Source organism: Leopardus geoffroyi, chromosome B2 (genome assembly GCF_018350155.1).
Source record: "Leopardus geoffroyi isolate Oge1 chromosome B2, O.geoffroyi_Oge1_pat1.0, whole genome shotgun sequence".
Classification (NCBI taxonomy): Eukaryota; Metazoa; Chordata; class Mammalia; order Carnivora; family Felidae; genus Leopardus; species Leopardus geoffroyi.
The window spans coordinates 130,628,452-130,646,647 of record NC_059332.1 but is presented as its reverse complement, the minus strand read 5'-3'; the positions used below and the strand labels follow the sequence as shown (position 1 = coordinate 130,646,647).

Below are 18,196 nucleotides of genomic sequence, written 5' to 3'. Positions count from 1 at the left end.
CCCCTCCCCTGTTCATGCTCTGTCTCTCTCTGTCTCAAAAATAAATAAAACGTTAAAAAAAATAAAAAAAAAAGAACCAATGTATCATGTTTGCTGCACTTTCCTGTAGGAGAATAAAAGTCTATGTGGTCTTCCTTGCTATCAGAACAGAAACATCTGCTCGTATTAAAGGTGCGGCCAGCCTGATGGCAGATGTGGGGAAAAAAAAAAGGCTTCTCCTGTTGTAAGGGGTATATTTGGCAAATAAGAATGATTAAGGATAATTTTAGGGCATTAAGGTTATTTGATTACCTCCAAAGATTTTGTTTTCCAGTTGCTTTGACACATTTAATAATATTTAGCAATAATCAGTACTTATTTTCACCTGCCAACAGCTTCAGGGGGATTTGGCGTATACTTTAGAGTACATGTAAAACATCCCAGATTTTGAATCCATTTTGTTTGGTTTAATGAGATGTGGGTTTTATTTTCTTTTTTTCCTAATAAGATGTTAAAATATTTTAATCCACAGTTTATTCCTTTCTCTTAACTATTAACTGTATTTCTCCTGGCTTTCCACTTAAGCAGTGAGTTGAACAAAAGAATCTAGGTGCAGAAGTGGGTAATTTCTTTAATCAAATGGGATTAACATCTCCCAAACTTTTAGGCCTTTAACAACTTTTAGGCCAGATACAACTTTTCATTTTTTCCTTCAACACTAGTCATCCTGAATTAACACTTCATACTTTCAAATTCAAATGGGTAAATTCTTGTTCTAACCAAGAGGCATGTTTGTAGTCCAAAAAAATATGCTGTTTAGAAACTACTGACTTAAAGATTTCCCGCGTTAAAAAAAAAATTGTTTACATGGCAAGCAAGTGTGTCACTTCCAAAGAACCTATACTGAAAGGCTTTATTTTCGGTTCATTATTTTAAACTCAGATTCATCCACAGAAATGGCTTTCAGGAGACCAGAGCTGTCAGAGGAAGCTGACTTAACTCATAGAGTTCTGCACACTTATGCATATTTATAATGAAAGGCGGGAGACACCAATGCTTCTTTAGTAGTGAAATTTTTTTAAGTTCAAGTTCAATCTGTAACTTTCAAGGCACTGAATTCAAAGAGCTGATCAGAGTTGTGCTTAATTACATTAATATGAGTGAGGTTTCTACAGCAAAAGAGAAGAAAGAGCAAGAAAGAAATCATGGAAACTCTACCACTTACTAGCCGTGTGGGCTTAGGCAATATCTGTAGTTCTGTCATTTTTTGAAGTTTATTTATTTATTTTGAGAATGAGAAAGAGAACGAGTAGGAGCAGGGGAGGGGCAGAGAGAGAGGGAGGGAAAGAATCCCAGGCAGGCTCTGAGCTGTCAGTGAAGAGCCCAATATGGGGCTCAAACTCACGAACTGTGAGATTATGACCTGAGCCAAAATCAGTCGGACCCTTAACTGAGTCACCCAGGTGCCCCTACACTTCTGCCATTTATAAAATGGGCTTAACAACACCTATCTCGTGGGGTTGGTATGTGGATTAAAAGAGGTATTGAGGTACACTGGTTGAGAACAGCTCCTGGCACACAGAAAGCCTCAATTAATGCTAGTCATTATTATCCTATGTCTACATGTACATATATTTACTTATATAATTAGCCTGCATACTCAGTTCATTTCCTAGACCCTTCACTTTCCTATTTAGCCGCACGCATAAAACAAAGGGAAAGTGTTATCCAATGTCTGTGCACAAAAGATATGTATCTTTTGCAATAAAAATCACATTCACAATATTGATATTGTCATCTAACAGCTTCGGATGTTTCATTGGTGCATTCTCTGATTTGGTTCATGACTACCTACCATATAGTTTACTAGGCTACCATAAACCCTACTACTGTGTCTCTTATTGCTTAAATTCTATTAACTTTTTTTCTGGATATGTTCTAGAATATGGGAACCAAAGGGGCTCTAGACCACAGATCTATCATCCTTAATTTTGGGCAATTCCTGACCACAAACAAAATTTATAGCTAAACTAATCCTTCCATAATACACTCAGACAGTGAGATAAAGTTTTTACATAAGAGTCCTCAGTAAAACAGCATGTTTTTGATTAAGTCTCGAAATCCAGCTACCAATTTACAAGAACTACAGAGTAGAGAGGAACCTGCCCAGGGTCACCATGTGGATGCCACGCTGCAAAACCCAGGCTGCGAGAAATACTATAAAACAAACAATTCAGTTTCTTAAACAAATACATTGCAAAGGAAACAAAAAAAGGATAGAGGGGAGATCTAGGGATAAAAAGGGACTCTACAATATTTAAAAAAAAAATACATCGGTGTTTAGAGACACAGAGTTGGTTAAAAAAATAAGTATAAAGAAGAATAAGAGTAAATTATTGTGAAAATCTCATTAATTATTATTTTGGTGGGGAGGGGGTTCCCATGGTGAGGGGCATATGGAAAACATCTGCTGTGTGACTGGGAAAGCTCTATATCCTGATTTTGGTGGAGTTGTAATGGGACTGATTTCATAAACTCCCTTATAACGGGTTTTATATGTGGCTCTCTTTGTGTTATACTTAACAATAAAACATTCCTTCAAATCTTTTATCTGAGACAGGGATGCTGACCATGGTTTTTTCAATGTGATCCTGCAGTGAGTCGATGAGTAAGTCGCCCACGGGCTTCCAGCCATTCCGTACGGCCTCCACCTCCTTCATGTCAACGTCTAGGTCATCCATGGCGCCCTGCAGATCTCTGAGCTTCTCCAATGCCTTGTCTACTTGCTTTTGCCAATTGCTAGTGACAGCGTTTAGACTTTCCCACTTCTCTTTGACTTCAGAAGACTGTTTGCGCATGGCCTTGGCAATCTTTTGGGCCCTCTCCTCAGGAGTCAATTCTGTAATTGAAAAAAAAAAAAGAAGAAGAAGAAGAATATTTGGAAGCTTGATCAATAGCCAAGTGTGAACACCACCTTTTGAAGGGGTGCTGATAGGTGCATGGAGACACAGTTTACACAAGCCAGGGGAAGAAGAAGTTTCTCCATATTCCTTCTACTGATTCCCTATTACTTCTCAAAGGAAGAAATAAGTTAGAGTAATGAGTGGTCCGGTAGTTTTGGTGACTTTTGAATTTTAATATATTTACAAACCTTGAAATGTAACACAATAACTCAAAAAAAAAAAAAAACAATCTTTCTTTAGCATATATCTAGTTATATAAAATCCAGAGGTAGTATTTCATTTCACTGTCCTAAATAAAAATGGGAAGTATAATTAGGAGAGAAATAGCTTTAAGTTACGCAGAAAGACTCTGAGAAAATAAGATTAATTTATCATGTTCCTTAAAAAAAATAACTGAAGACAAGTAACGTATCTTAGATACTTCATCGTCGCTGAATCTGTTTGACAGTTCATCTTTAAAACAGGGCACTTTCTGTAGCCCAGACATGTAGCATGTCCACAAACATGTCAACAGGAAGACAGGAAATTTTCAAGGATCATCCCAAATATTTCAGATACAGCAAGAAAGCTTCCAGAATGTCTGAAATGAAGTCAAACCTTCAGACAGGAAAGGCCCTGCCATAGGACAGGGGCAGGAAGAAAGAGGAAGAGTCTAGAAGACAAGCAAAAGATACAGACAGAAACGAAAGTTAAGTTCAAAGCCAACTGTCAGAAACACAGAGATGAGAAAGCTGACAAGACAAGAGCAGACATCCTTAGATCAGGTTAGATGGATCTCCAGTTAAACACTCCTGGGCCTCAGTTCTCTCATCACTCAAGGGTGTCCCCTTTCTTTTCTTTTCCTTTTTGAAAAAATTTTTAATGTTTATTTATTTTTGATGGGGGGGGGGGCAGAGGAGGGGGGAGGAGACTGAATCTGAAGTAGCTCCAGGCTCTGAGCTGTCAGCACAGAGCCTGATGCAGGGCTTGAACACGTGTACTGTGAGATCATGACCTGAGCCAAAGTCAGATGCTTAACTGACTGAGCCACTCAGGTGCTCCCTCCAGGTGTGTCCCCCTTTTTACCTCTCTGCTTGGAGGATTGTCCTGTTTGTCTACTAAAAACAGAGGCCAGTCAGAAACATACAATCAAGGAAATCAATACAAGGAAACTGTACACAAATTTTAAGATAGAAATGGTTATTCTTCTTTGCAATAACATCTTATCTTTTGGTATCAGTTGCATTTGCAACTTTACTTCAAAATATTTCAAATTATTTGTAAATATAAATGGAAGTTCATGGAACTTCCTGGTGAGATGAAATAAAGCAAGCTCTCCCAAACACTAACTTTCATATGCAACATATATTTGTCCCTCTTTCTTTAGTATTATTTAAAAGTCAAGTGCAAGGGGATAGAACACATATTTTTATCTATTTAAATTTCCAGAAAATTCTCGACATCAATATTTAGACTTAAAAGCAGCTGTAATAAACGTCTGGGAACCAAATAGACCATGAAGAGTTCAGCAGCCACAGAACTCGGGGTTGCATTGCTGAAATGCTAGAAGCTATAGAGCGTCCTGAATAATCCCTTTGCAACTGAATTGATTACAATGAGATTCTGTGTTATGATAGACAGATAGACTGAACCCACCATCAAGTGATAAATAAGAAAAACAAGTGAATCAAACACCCAGCTTCTAGGAATGCTTGAGCTGTGATACAGTCCCGTCCAACAATACTGGAGGAAAGATACACCATTAGACAAAGCTTATTTAAGTCCTTAAATAGAAAATGAGAAATACATAACACTTATATGTACTATATTTTGTTTACATAAACATAAAATGTTTTATGTTTATACTTTATATACTTATATATAAATAATATAAAATATGTAAAATAAATAAATGCTACTTACGTGAGATGGAAAAAAATCATTTTAATAGCCCCATGAGAAAGGGAGTGGTAATTTTTATGATGGGAACGCCTGTGTTTGTCACTTGGGCTTTTTCAAAGATCTATTTTAAGCACTCGTGTTTTACTGGCTTTTGTAAAAGAAAAAGATACAGTACTAATTTCAGAACAGACAACTTAATTGTGATGGTTTTTCCCTGAATAAAGTAAAAACTGTTTCTGAGTCAGTCACCGAGTAACCTGGTAGGGAGACACACAGCTTCTTTGTCCTGTGACAAAACACCCAACATGGCTGGGACATTTTTGTCTTCACTTAATGTAAAATCTTTTGATTGAGCAGTCCTTTTGTGGTATTTATTATATAATCCCTACTCAAGCAGCTACTCGGGAGAAAAGAAAAGCTCTATGTTCAATTCCCCATCTGTTTGCCAGAAAGGATACATATTAACTGATCACGAGTCAGAATAAAAGTGCCTCCTATTACAGTACTGATCTCCTTTGAATGCCTACTTTAAACGAAGAACAGAGGGAGGAGGTACAAAACCAAACAAAAACCTTCCAGAACCTTTGTGAAACAGGTAATAAGCAGCAACATCTGAAATATTAAGTTATGACAATGTGGGGTAAGAGAATAGAAAAACAATTTAAAACAGCACAAAAAGAGGCATAAAAGATGAAAATAATAAAGGGATAAAATTACATTTTAAACATCCTCTAGTTATTTGAAAATCAAAGGACAACGTTTCCTTCAAAATTTCTGAAGAGATTTTTTTGCCATAAATTTTAAGACCCTCATGCAGGAGTAGAGAATTTTCTGGACCCAGTGGTTCAGAATTCAGGGGACATATGAGAACCCCCTCCGAGAGTTTATTTGCTTGCCTGTTTGTGTTTAAATACTGAGCCCCAGGGGCCCTACCCCAAAATATTAAAAGATTCAGATTTAGTTGGTCAAGGGTGAAGGGCAGTGTGGATATATTTTAAAAGCTCCCCAGATGATTGTAATGGGTTGCCAGGACGAAGCACCGCCAGCTTCTTGGCTCACAAATTGATTTCTCTGGTCCCTGCTGCTGAAGCTGGAGTATTTCCACTCCGGTGAGTTGGTATGTCATATTCCCACCCAGCGCAGGGCCACTAAATACTGAAGGCCGAGAGCAAATGAAGCTCAAAGATAAGAGGGTAATCTAATTTGCATTTGAAAAGGCAGTAATAGAGGCTAATCGGAGAGACGGAGGAAACAGCAGGATAAAACCAAATAATTTACTGACAATTTTCAGACCAGAAGCTCTTTTTCTGTCACTTTCCTATTCCCTGTAGAGTGTGTGTGTGTGTGTGTGTGTGTGTGTGTGTGTGTGTGCATGTACGTGTTTCTCTGTGGATTTCTTTGAGGGGCAGCACTGTTTCTCCGTTCTCTTCCCTTGACAGGCTTTCCCATCTAACTGACCAAATGTTGAGAGTAGAATTATACTTACTTCCTATATATTATATATTTATACATAATATATAATAGGTTATTATATCTATTATATATATAGATTATTAACCTGTTCTAGGTTATTATATCTATTATAAATAGATCATTTATAAATATAAATTATAGGGGCGCCTGGGTGGCGCAGTCGGTTAAGCGTCCGACTTCAGCCAGGTCACGATCTCGCGGTCCGTGAGTTCGAGCCCCGCATCGGGCTCTGGGCTGATGGCTCAGAGCCTGGAGCCTGTTTCCGATTCTGTGTCTCCCTCTCTCTCTGCCCCTCCCCCGTTCATGCTCTGTCTCTCTCTGTCCCAAAAATAAATAAACGTTGAAAAAAAAATTTAAATATAAATTATAAATATTGTAAATTTATATTAATAACTATAATTATAATTATTATATTAATTTCATGTAGAATTTATGTAATTTAAAATAGTGATTATTATGTCACAACAGATCTTTTAGGAAAAATTGATAACTATTTTTTAGGAAGAAGAAAGAAGAAAAAGAAAAGACAAGAGAAAGCAATGATCAATCTTCAATTTTTCTCTCTTGTCCAATTATCTTTATTCCTCAACTATGCAAATGAATTGGTGGCATTTATACCACACTACTTCTATAGCTTGGAGAGAAAGACTGCCCATGGTACCCTGCAATGCAGGTGGAAAACAAAGCTGGACCAAGGGCAGAGACTAGGATTCGGGACTAGCTCTGCCCCCCATCTTGCCCTTTGCTCCTAGGAGAGCTAAATAACCCTACTCATCTCACTTGTATCGAGTGGGAACCCTATTTTCTCATGCTGGGAAAATATTTTATACCAAGGGCTTTCAGAGGTCTAAAATTCAATTCTCTAAGAAAGCCAAAGCCACTATATCTCAAAGAAATCTTAATAGTAGAGGGGAAAACAATCTCCTTATGCGTGCTTGTACAAAAACATTTTGCATTAAAAAAAATTAAAGTATATGTTTTTCCTATGAAATAATATAGAACTCTGTTAGAATCAGCCCAGTTGTTTTAAATAAAGACTTTCCATATTTATGGTGTTTCTTGCTCAATATGAAACTGACATTTATAATGTCCATTGGGATTTTTTTTAATGTTTATTTTTGAGAGAGAGAGAAACAGAACGTGAGAGGGGAGGGGCAGAGAGAGAAAGAGAGAGGAGACACAGAATCTGAAGCAGGATCTAGGCTCTCAGCTGTCAGCACAGAGCCCAAAGCGGGGCTCGAACCCACGAACCATGAGATCATGACCAGACCCGAAGTCAGATGCTAAACTGACTGAGCCACCAAGGTGCCCCTGCACTGTGACTTTTTATTTGTAGGTTCGAAAGCCTTATGTCATGCATGTTTTATTTCTTTCCATCTTGGTTTAGCAGCACCCAGTCTAGAGACCGGTAAGTTCTCAATATATAATTAGTGAACTGGGTTGGGCTCAATGGAACTTTTAGCTTTACTCCTTACTGAGCATACTCAACTTTATAACTTCAAGTGGAAATCTTTCTATTTATTTTTCTTTCCTCCTCCCCACACCCATATAAAGCATTTACAAAAAGGTTTTTACTGTGAAAGAGAAGGATAAACTTCACAAAGTTATTTCCAGTATGGTAATTCCAAATACCTTACTTGTACATTTTGCTTTTTTTTTTTTGCATGTATCTACAATCTTGTTGTATTTCACCAAGTGATGAAAATATTAAGACCAGCAAATATAGAAAAGAAACCCTCCAGTGTAGTATTTTCACTTCTGGACTAGTCTAGTACAAGAAAAGATTAGGAGATCATACACCAATTCCAACACTAACAAGTTATGTAATCATAAATATATTCCTTATCTTTTTGAACTTCAGTTAATAACTATAAAGTTACTGGCACATGCCTGGCACACAGGAGGGCCTCAACAAAGGCTAATTTCTTTTATGATTCCTTTTATGATTTTATTACTAAGTCTGGGAGACATAGACATCTCTAGGGATTTTTCACATAAACAAACCAAGAATTAGCCAATAAAAATTCACAGGAAAAAGCAAAGCATCCTCGTATCTCTAGAGACCCGACTTGCTCTTACTTTCTCTTTACCTGCCCTCCATTTCTCTCTCTCTCCCCTTCATGATCAAAAGATGTTTCTGATTAAAATAATGGGAAATATATTCTCTCCTACATTTTCTGATTACATGATTAAGATTAACTTAATCTCTCTGATGATCAGTGTTTAAGAGGACTCCACCCTTTTCCTATTTTGTATGATGATAACAATCATTATGAACTAGATTACAAGTACATCATCAAGGGTCATCAGCTGATTACTGTAATATTTCTAATTATGTTCATTTAATACATTATAAGAGTGACAATAATAAGAGGTTACCCAGACTAGATTAACCTGTTCGTGTGTAGCCTAAATCTTTCAGTAAGAACATGATAAAGATGATATGTACCCATCCATGCTGCCAAGGGACTTCTCAAATCCTTAAGGGGAAAAAAAGGACATTGAACAAGTATGTTTAGAGAAAAGCAAGATCTCCAAAGTAAAGAGCTGTGGGAAGTATCTTTCACAAACACCCATATGCAAGGTAGTAAGAGAGGGAAGGAAAATGGAGAGGAAATCAGAAATGCAGCATACTGTGGAGGGAGATAAATGGTACTTTTGATCAGAAGTTAATGGAGGTAGAACCAGAGTCTGGATACTTCTAAGTTTTACTCTTCCTGTAAAATGGGCCAAAGTAAATAAACCCAGCATTGAACTGAGGAAGAAGTAAGGACAGATCATTAAGAAAATTAACCTTGGGGCACCTGGGTGGCTCAGTCAGTTAAGCAACCAACTTCAACTCAGGTCATGATCTCACAGCTCCTGAGTTCGAGGCCCATGCCAGTCTCTGTAGTGACAGCTCAGAGCCTGGAGCCTGCTTAGGATTCTGTGTCTCTCTCTCTCTCTCTCTCTCTCTCTGCCCCTCCCCGGCTTGTGCTCTGTCTCTCCCTCTCTCAAAAATAAATAAACGTTCAAAAATTAAAAAAAAAAAAAACCTCCAGGAAAAGAGCAGGAACATCAGAGACACCCTGGAACAGACCTGGCTAAGCAACCTGAGACTCAGCTTTCAATTTTCTGTAACTGAATATTCCCTGAATTTCCTCACACTGATGGCCGCTTTGTAATTTATACATGTCATTTGTGTGTGCTGAACAGCAGCAGACAGGTCACTGGGGGGAAGGGGTGGAACTGAGAAGAAGGGAAGCTGGGAATGTAAACTCCAGGAGGGGTTTTCTTGGCTGTTGTATCCTCAGTATCTAAAATACTTAGTCATTCTTGCAAAACAAGTTAGGCAAGTCTTATGTTTATGTACTGCCATCGTAAGTGAGGAGTTTAAATGAAGAGAAGACTTTATGTCTTTGCTAGCATTAAACTTTTTTTTTTTAAAATGGCAAACCTTGGCACGTCTGGTGGCTCAGTTGGTTAAGCTTTTGACTCCTGATTTTGGCTCGGGTCATGATCTCACAGTTCATGGGATTGAGCCCTGCATTGGGCTCTGTGCTTGAGGAGTCTGCTTGGGATTCTCAATCTCTCTCTCTCTGACCCACCTGCACACACACACTCTCTCTCTCTCTCAAAATATATAGATAAACTTTAAAAAAATGGCAAACCCTCTAATTCACTTTTAAAGATTCCAGCTTTTGAGAGGAACAACAAAAATAGCAAAGTAAGTATACTACCTCATTAAAAGAGTTTAGTACCCTCCTATTCTTTATATTTAAGAGAATAACATCCCAGATGTTGATTATAAGAAAATACATACATGTAAAATACTGCCATCTTTTTTATGAGGCAAATGTAATTTACGGATGGTTGTGATAGTGATTAGAGAACCTAACAGATGGTGAACAATTAATTTAAAATGTTGTGCCCATCAAACTAACCTTTGTTATCATTGTTACCATATAATTCTTCATCAAGAATGTTGATTTGTTTATTTAAATTGGATTTCATTACTATGGTATTCATTATCATGCAAAAAAGTTTTTGAAATTTTTACCCAATCAGTAGGCTTATTCAGCCGACTCATATATTTTAGGAAAGCTGAAGACTAGATTGATTACATCCATCCATACATTATAGAACTTTAATTTGGGAAGGATCACATTGCTGCTCTGTAGTTAAGAACACTGGAAAAGAAAGGAACATTTCTATTTTTCTGTGTTTTTTCATGCATTACCACATTACTAATCTAATTTGGACTTGAGAAGTTAATTAAATTATTGTCTTGGTCTATAAGCCTGAAAGCTATTATTTATCCTTCAATTTTTTATATGAAAATGAAATTTTTAATGAAAATTAAAAAGACAAAGTCTAATATTGCTTAACCACATTCTCTCTTGATGCTAGGAAATCAGTGAACTGGTATGTCATTCTATTAAGCAGCCTGGTATTTTAGTAAAGAAAAAGCAACAGTAAAGGGAAAAGTAAAGACTTACAGACATATTTCCTATTGTATGAAATTGTATGAAATTGCTTTAAAGTAGAATATAGAAAATTATTTCTACTAAAGTGCTGATTACAAGGGTAATGAGAGTATACTATGGTGGTTAATTGCACCAAGCCTAACGACAAGCCCAACATGTCACTTCAATGCTGTCACGAGTGACAGTGTGCTTCCAAAACTCTCTGAGTCTCCATTTGCTCATCTGTCAAATGGGTGGTGACAGTACTCACACCTCAATGAGTCGTTTTGAGGATTAAAGGAAACAAGACATGTGAGGTGCTTGGCAGCGTGATCAATGTTGCCTTGTGAACATCTATGTTTACTAACATTTCTCTCCCTCCCTTCTTGGGCACTGGTCGTTCTTCCATCTAACATTATATTTATTGCAGGGGTGTGCCAATCCCAGCAGACCCAAAGCTCCACCTAACTCAAGCTGAGTCCGTCAGAACCCTCTCGTGTAATGCGCTGGATCTAAAGAAGGGCTGCCCCTCCCTGGGGCCGGGTCATGAGGTACATGGTTATAGGAAAGCTAAGAAAATCAAAACTGGTAGAGAGAGAAAGGAAGGGTGACATAGAGAAAAGGCTTCTGCGTGGCACTCCAGTCCCCGTTGCCAGCTGTGACCTTGCCCTTACCATACTGGGCTACTGGGGCTAATACATTCCCCCACGTGCCTACGCTTATGGAAGTTGGGTGTTTGCCATTTACAATAACTAAGATTCTAATCAATAAAGCTGTTATTAGGAAAACAAAAATGCCCTGGGAAAAAAACACCCATTAGTTTTACTAGCCTAATTACTTAGGTTATAATGTGTAATTTGGTCTCATTTTATGAGATGCAAGGAAATAATTACTGCCATCTTTTTAATGTAAACTTAAGTTATACTAGGAATCCATGTAAAAGTAACTTGTACTAAGCTATATGATAATTTCACTTTCACTCATTTAACAATCATGAAATTTTATTTGCACGTTTGCTAATATTGGCATAAAATGGACTGACATAGTAGACTGAAAATGTCATTTATTGCTTCTTTGTTACATCATATGTAAGATTTCACAGAGGAGAAAAATATTCCTAATAATGGGCTTTCTAAAATATTATGAAACAGTTAATAATTAAAATAAAACAGTATGCCCAGAATTAAAACCTTAACTCCTAGTAAATATAGACAGCTGTTGAAGACCAAAGATGAAAAATATTAATCCATACATACTTTTTTATCTGAAAAAAATGATTCACCATTAACAAGTACAAGCATACATAATTATATAAAGTACACACAGATGCACGCACACACGCACACACGTATAAAATACAGAAAAAGTACGATTAACTAATAGTTGTCTTTTTCCTAGGACTATCATTTAAATGAAACAAAATCAACTGATCAAGTATACCACGCTGAAAAAGAAATAATGTTCAGACAGCCTGGAAGAAAATAATAGTTGTAGCAATAGTAATGCCTTCACTGGAATAATTTTTAAAGAAGACTCATGGGGAGATTGATGAATAAAAATAATGCAATGTTTTTTCTCTTCAACATGAAAAGCTGAGAAGAGGAAAAGAGCTTTTCTACACCCACTCATACAATAAACGGTACAACTGTCTAAACACTTTTAGAGCTGAACTGTCCTATAAAAGTTTTACTTAGCGATTGATACTTAACCTCAAATCATATAATATGTATGCATGTGTGTGCATGTGCACCGACATCTCTATGCAGCATGGGGAGAGGGACGTTGATGTGAAAGCTCTCACTCCCCTGTGCAAATGTGACCTTTACCCTGAACTATAGGTGACAAATAGGTGACAAGGCATGTGTATTCCCTGATTATCTCAAGAGGTCTGGGGACTGACGTGGGCTAAGGCTGACTGTGGCTGAGTCCGGTTTCCAAAGGAATTGAAAGCTGGAACTGAGAACAGCAAGGGGTAAGGAGAGGCTGAGAGAATAAGGCAGAAGCCAAAAAACAGCTGTGCAGGGTGAAGAAGCTCTAGACACTGAAAGTGGAGAAGGAGCCAGGTCTGTGGCCAATGAGCAGAGAGAGAGAGGAGATAAAAATGAAGAGATGTGGTCAAAGCCAGCCAAAACACTCACTGCAGGTTAAGAAGGGTCGCAACATAGAAGCTCATGCTGTGTTCCTGATCTACCCTACATTAGCTGGTGACCTTGTTCAGCATCACAGTATTTTCTTGGCCTTTGTGTTTTTACTGAGAAGGAAGGAAGGAAGGAAGGAAGGAAGGAAGGAAAGGAAGGAAGGAAGGAAAGGAAGGAAGGAAGGAAGGAAGGAAGAAAGAAAGAGGAAGGAAGGAAGAGAAAGAGAAAGAAAGAAAAGAAAGAAAGAAAGAAAGAAAGAAAAGAAGGAAGGAAGGAAGGAAGAGGGAGGAAGGAAGGAAGGAAGGAAGAGAGAAAGAAAGAAAGAAAGAAAGAAAGAAAGAAAAAAGGAAAGAAAGAAAGAAAAAAAGAAAGAAAGAAAAAGGAAGGAAGGAAGGAAGAGAAAGAAAGAAAGAAAGAAAGAAAGAAAGAAAAAAGGAAAGAAAGAAAGAGAAAAAGGAAGGAAGGAAGAGAAAGAAAGAAAGAAAAAAGGAAAGAAAGAAAGAAAGAAAGAAAGAAAGAAAGAAAGAAAGAAACGAAGGGAGAGGGAGGGAGGGAGGCAGGGAGGGAGGAAGGAAGGAAGGAAAGAAGAAAGAGAAAGAAAGACAAAAGGAAAGGAAGAAAGAAAGAAAGAAAGAAAGAAAGAAAGAAAGAAAAAGAAAGAAAGAAAGAATGAATGAATGAAAAGGCGTGCTGCTCTATCTGCCTGACTTATTGGGATAGTTAGGAGAATACAAAAGTGGTTTAGAAGTACAAAGAACAATACAAAGGACAACAAGACATTTACTGTCTTATTCGACCTTTTAACAGATATAAACCAGGTGACTAAAATCAAATGAAAAACAATTCGATTGTGTTAAAAGGAAAATTACTGTATTGACACGATACAGATGAAATCAAATTAAATAGTTCCATATTGTTCAAACCAGACAAAGGGATACTGACAAAGTTGTGAACTTTGTAAAATTTCTTTAATTATTCAGATGATTCTAGTTCAATTAAAATTATATTTACCTAATAACCATGTATAAGGGGAATGAGTTATTCTGGGCAGTCAGTGTTCTAGACAGCTACACTTTACCTCTTTAGCTCTGTATTTTTACGATTGCCATTTTAAAAGGAAATAAACTAAAACAGAGCATAAATTCCTATGCCTTCTCTTAACTGATTTACATTCTGTCTTCAAAAATAAATAGACCATAATTCATAGCTTCAGTTTTTCTTTTATTGTAAAAAGCCCCAAAGACTACTCTGTTTTGCATTAGTTTAGAAGTGTCATATATCCTTTTTATAATTTCTTTCTCCTCATTGCTGTCACTGCCGGCAATCATTGCTCACGGTCACCCTTTTCCGTGTCCTGTCCTTTCCATTTGCCACATGCCCATGATTCACTGGGAAACAAGTGAAACTAGTTACAACAGCGTCTAAAGTAAGAGCTAATACCTCTGAGAGAGCAGCTTTTCAGTGAGTAAAACTAAGGATCTTCACTGCATTTGCTATATAATATCTATCTTGGTTGCTCAGATAATTTTGCATAGTCAGATTCTCAGTAAGTGAGAAAGGTCGCTAAGTACAGGGAGGGCTGAGCTCCGGACACAGATACCGGTAACACAGTCAGAGAGATCCCGGAGAGACCCTCCAGGGAGGCATGGAAGAGAGATGGGAGAGAAAAGGACCCCTAAAGACACTGAGCCTTCACTGGCTGGGAGAGGATGAGCAGGGGCTGAGTGGGCAAACAAGGAAGGAGTCAGAATTCAGGTAAGACAGACCCACACACAGAAAACACACACATACACACACACACACACACAAAACAAAAACAGGACAGTAAGCCACAGGATAAAGACAAGGAAAACCATTGCCTGCAGAACATCACTAGTAGTTTGGTGGCAAATGGACATCAGTTTGGGGGCAGAGAGAGAGATAAGACGCTGCCACACGGGAAAACAGGCCAAATCCCTGTCCAGCCTTGTGGGCCCAGTGAAAGAGCTCAGATGTTATCACAGGCGCTACTGGTGGTTTTTAAACCAGGGGAGCAAATGCCAGTTCTGAGTTTCAGATATATCACTGTAGTGTCTATGTTGATGCAGAGATGACAATTAAGAAAGAACTAACAAGAGAGGCCCCTGGGTGGCTCAGGCGGTTGGGCACATGACTTTGGCTCAGGTCATGATCTCACAGTTTGTGAGTTCAAACCCCGCATCAGGCTCTCTGCAGAGTCCAGTTGGGACTCTCTGTCCTTGTCTCTCTCTGCCCCTCCCCCACATGCACAAACACTGTCTCTTCCCTCTCTCTCTAAAAAATAAATAAATGTTTAAAAACAAAAAAGAAGTAACAATAATCCTAACAAAAAATGGCAAGGGCTTAAGGTAAGGCAGTAACATTAACAGTGATCTTTAAATATTTTAAATATACATCCTTGAAAGATGATGAAAGAGTAGATCTTAAAAGTTCTCATCACAAGGGAATACAATTTGTAACTGTGTGTGGTGATGGATATTAGCTAGACTTATTGTGGTGACTGTTTCACAATATACACATACATCTAATCATTATGTTGTATACCTTAAACTCACAGAATGTTATATGTCACTTATATCCCAAAAAAAAACTGAGGAAAAAATGGAAACATCTAGCAGAGCATACCTGATGAGACTCTTTATCAGCAACTATCATTTAGTTGAAATAATTACTTTGCTTCTTTTTAATAGCATTTATCGATTAATAGGACAGAAGCCTGAGAACAACTCATACCTGTGATACACAGCACTCAAGTAAAACACCACGGGTTGCCCCCCACCCCACACCACTGTAAGATCATTGACAATAGAAAAAAAAAGAAAAAAAAAAGAACTGGAAGAAGAAAAGGCATTTAGAAAAGAAAAATCATGCAGAGAAGTATTTTCTGAACTAGTTACTGAAAAGTAAAGAAATGGGTCCATTTTGGAGTATCCCAATGGGACGGTACACACAGCATATTAAATAGAATAAAAAATCTTTCTATCTTCCCTGCTCTACCCCTCCAACAGGGAGTACTTCAGGCAGCATCAACACAAGACAACTAATGTTCAAATGCTATTTCTGATAGCAGCTCTATCTAATTCATGGTGAACAACAAAAGTATAAAAGCTATTTTGGATAATTTTCTTTCATTTACTTTTACCAGCAGGTAACATCAGCTAGCACTGCAGAAAACAATAATGGGAAAGAAAGTATAAAAGTTGCTAATCATAAAAAACCAAATCACAAGAAAATCATAAAGTTAAATTGATGACTCTTTCTCTTGCCCCCAGTATAGTATTGGAAATGGGGCTTGGCAACATCCCAAATGTATCAGCAAAATAAGAACTCAAAAAAGCAATATTATCTTATCCTTTAGACTAACTAACCACTGAGAAGGAAAATTTATAGTAAAGTGAAGCTTTAGTGATATGATAACATTTTTTTTATTGCTATGAAGCAGTTTATTACAAAAACATTTCCTCTATTCTCTGGAAAGTGCTAGGGAAGCAAGGACGAGAAAAGCAGGTTTAAGGTGGACTTTCAATTGGAAAAGGTGAGACAAGTGAACTTATTTTTTCTTCCAAGCTTAACAACAATTGTTAATGGTGCCTTTTTTCTTGTTGTGTTAAGTTGAAATGTTCTGTCCGACTTTCCAGGTCCTCTGTAATCTGCACCAGACAACACGGACAAGCTCCCCACTCCTACCGGCTGCCCAGGCAAAGCCACTCTGTTCCTCACTGGGGAACGCTGATTGTGACGATCCTGCCCCGGTGGTCCTCCCTCTTCCCTGAACCTCCTCAAGGCCCAAGCATCCCCACAGGTGCTCAGCACATGCATGCATGCCTTCATTCAGCAACTGTGCAGTAAGCACCTACTATGTGTGTATGTGCATGTTGTGTGTGTGTGTGATACATATACAACAGCGTACTCAGAAGGAATGCTTCTTCCAAGTGAGATGTAACAATTATGAGGGATTTGCACACTGAGGGGTTTGTTGGAAGTGGAGGCCCAACAATGGCTTAAGTCCCCAAGAAGCTGATTGGAAAGACAATGATGCTACCAGCAGAAAATAAAAATGAATGCTAGAAGGGGCGCCTGAGTGGCTGTCGGTTGAATGTCCAACTCTTGATTTTGGCTCTAGTCATGATCTCACAGTTGTGGGTTCGAGCCCTGTATGGGGCTCCGTGCTGCCAGTGTGGAGCCTGCTTGGGATTCTCCCTCTCCCTCTCTCCCTCTCCCTCCCTCTCTCTCTCTCTCTCTGCCCCTCTCCTGCTTGTGTTCTCTCTCTCTCTCTCTCAAAAATAAACACTTTTTTTTTTTTAATTTTTTTTTTCAACATTTATTTATTTTTGGGACAGAGAGAGACAGAGTATGAACGGGGGAGGGGCAGAGAGAGAGGGAGACACAGAATCGGAAACAGGCTCCAGGCTCTGAGCCATCAGCCCAGAGCCCGACGCGGGGCTCGAACTCACGGACCGCGAGATCGTGACCTGGCTGAAGTCGGACGCTTAACCGACTGCGCCACCCAGGCGCCCCAAAAATAAACACTTTTTAAAAATTTTTAAAAATGAATGCTAGAAAATATAGGTATGCTGTGTGTGTGTGTGTGTGTGTGCGTGCGTGTGTGTGTGTGTGTATGTGTGTACACAGACATACATATTTCTCAGACCCTACTCTGAGAAAGGGTGAGGAGGAAAATGGCTACTTGTCCAAATATCTGATCCAGTTTGGCTACAGTCAAAAAAAGCATTTTCCACCTGTACTTTCCTTACAAGTAATAAATGCTCATGAATTATGCTGTGGGACACAGCATGAAGAGGTCTTTCAGATCTGCCTGCACTATGTGAAGTGAGGGATGAAAAAATATTTTCAGGGGTGTCTGGGTGGCTCAGGTGGTTGAACATTCAACTCTTGATTTCGGTTCAGGTCATGATCCCAGGGTCATGGGATCGAGCTCCATGTCAGGCTCCGGGCTGAGCATGGAGCCTGCTTAAGAGTCTCTCTCTCCCTCTATCCCTCTATCCCTCTCCCTCACTTGTGCTCTCCCTCTCTCTAAAATATATTTTTTTTAATTTTTTAAATAGTCTGAATGGTATGCTTGTTTTAAAAATGCATCAGAATGCTTTTATTGACAACAGTGAAAAATCATAATGACGATCTATGTTGGCCCCAAAATTCATCTCTTAAATTTACTGTGTGATTGACTGCTATTTGCTAATGAGTTAGTTACTGTTTCAACTTTAAGTCAAAGTGCATAAATAGTACATAAATGGGTTGATTTTAATTTAAATAAACTCTATTGTCTGCTTGTAAAAGA

At 38.2% G+C, this 18,196-nt stretch overlaps 1 protein-coding gene across 9 annotated transcripts in view; it reads right to left on the bottom strand.

Moving 5' to 3' along the window:
- The window catches only part of UTRN (utrophin), a 519,130-nt gene that overhangs the window by 96,813 nt on the left and 404,121 nt on the right, over positions 1-18,196 (bottom strand). For all 9 annotated transcript variants that reach the window (XM_045499918.1, XM_045499921.1, XM_045499919.1 and 6 more), the window contains one exon: positions 2,610-2,878. In XM_045499918.1, the coding sequence (XP_045355874.1) occupies positions 2,610-2,878 (269 nt within the window). The remainder of the gene's footprint in view (positions 1-2,609; positions 2,879-18,196) is intronic.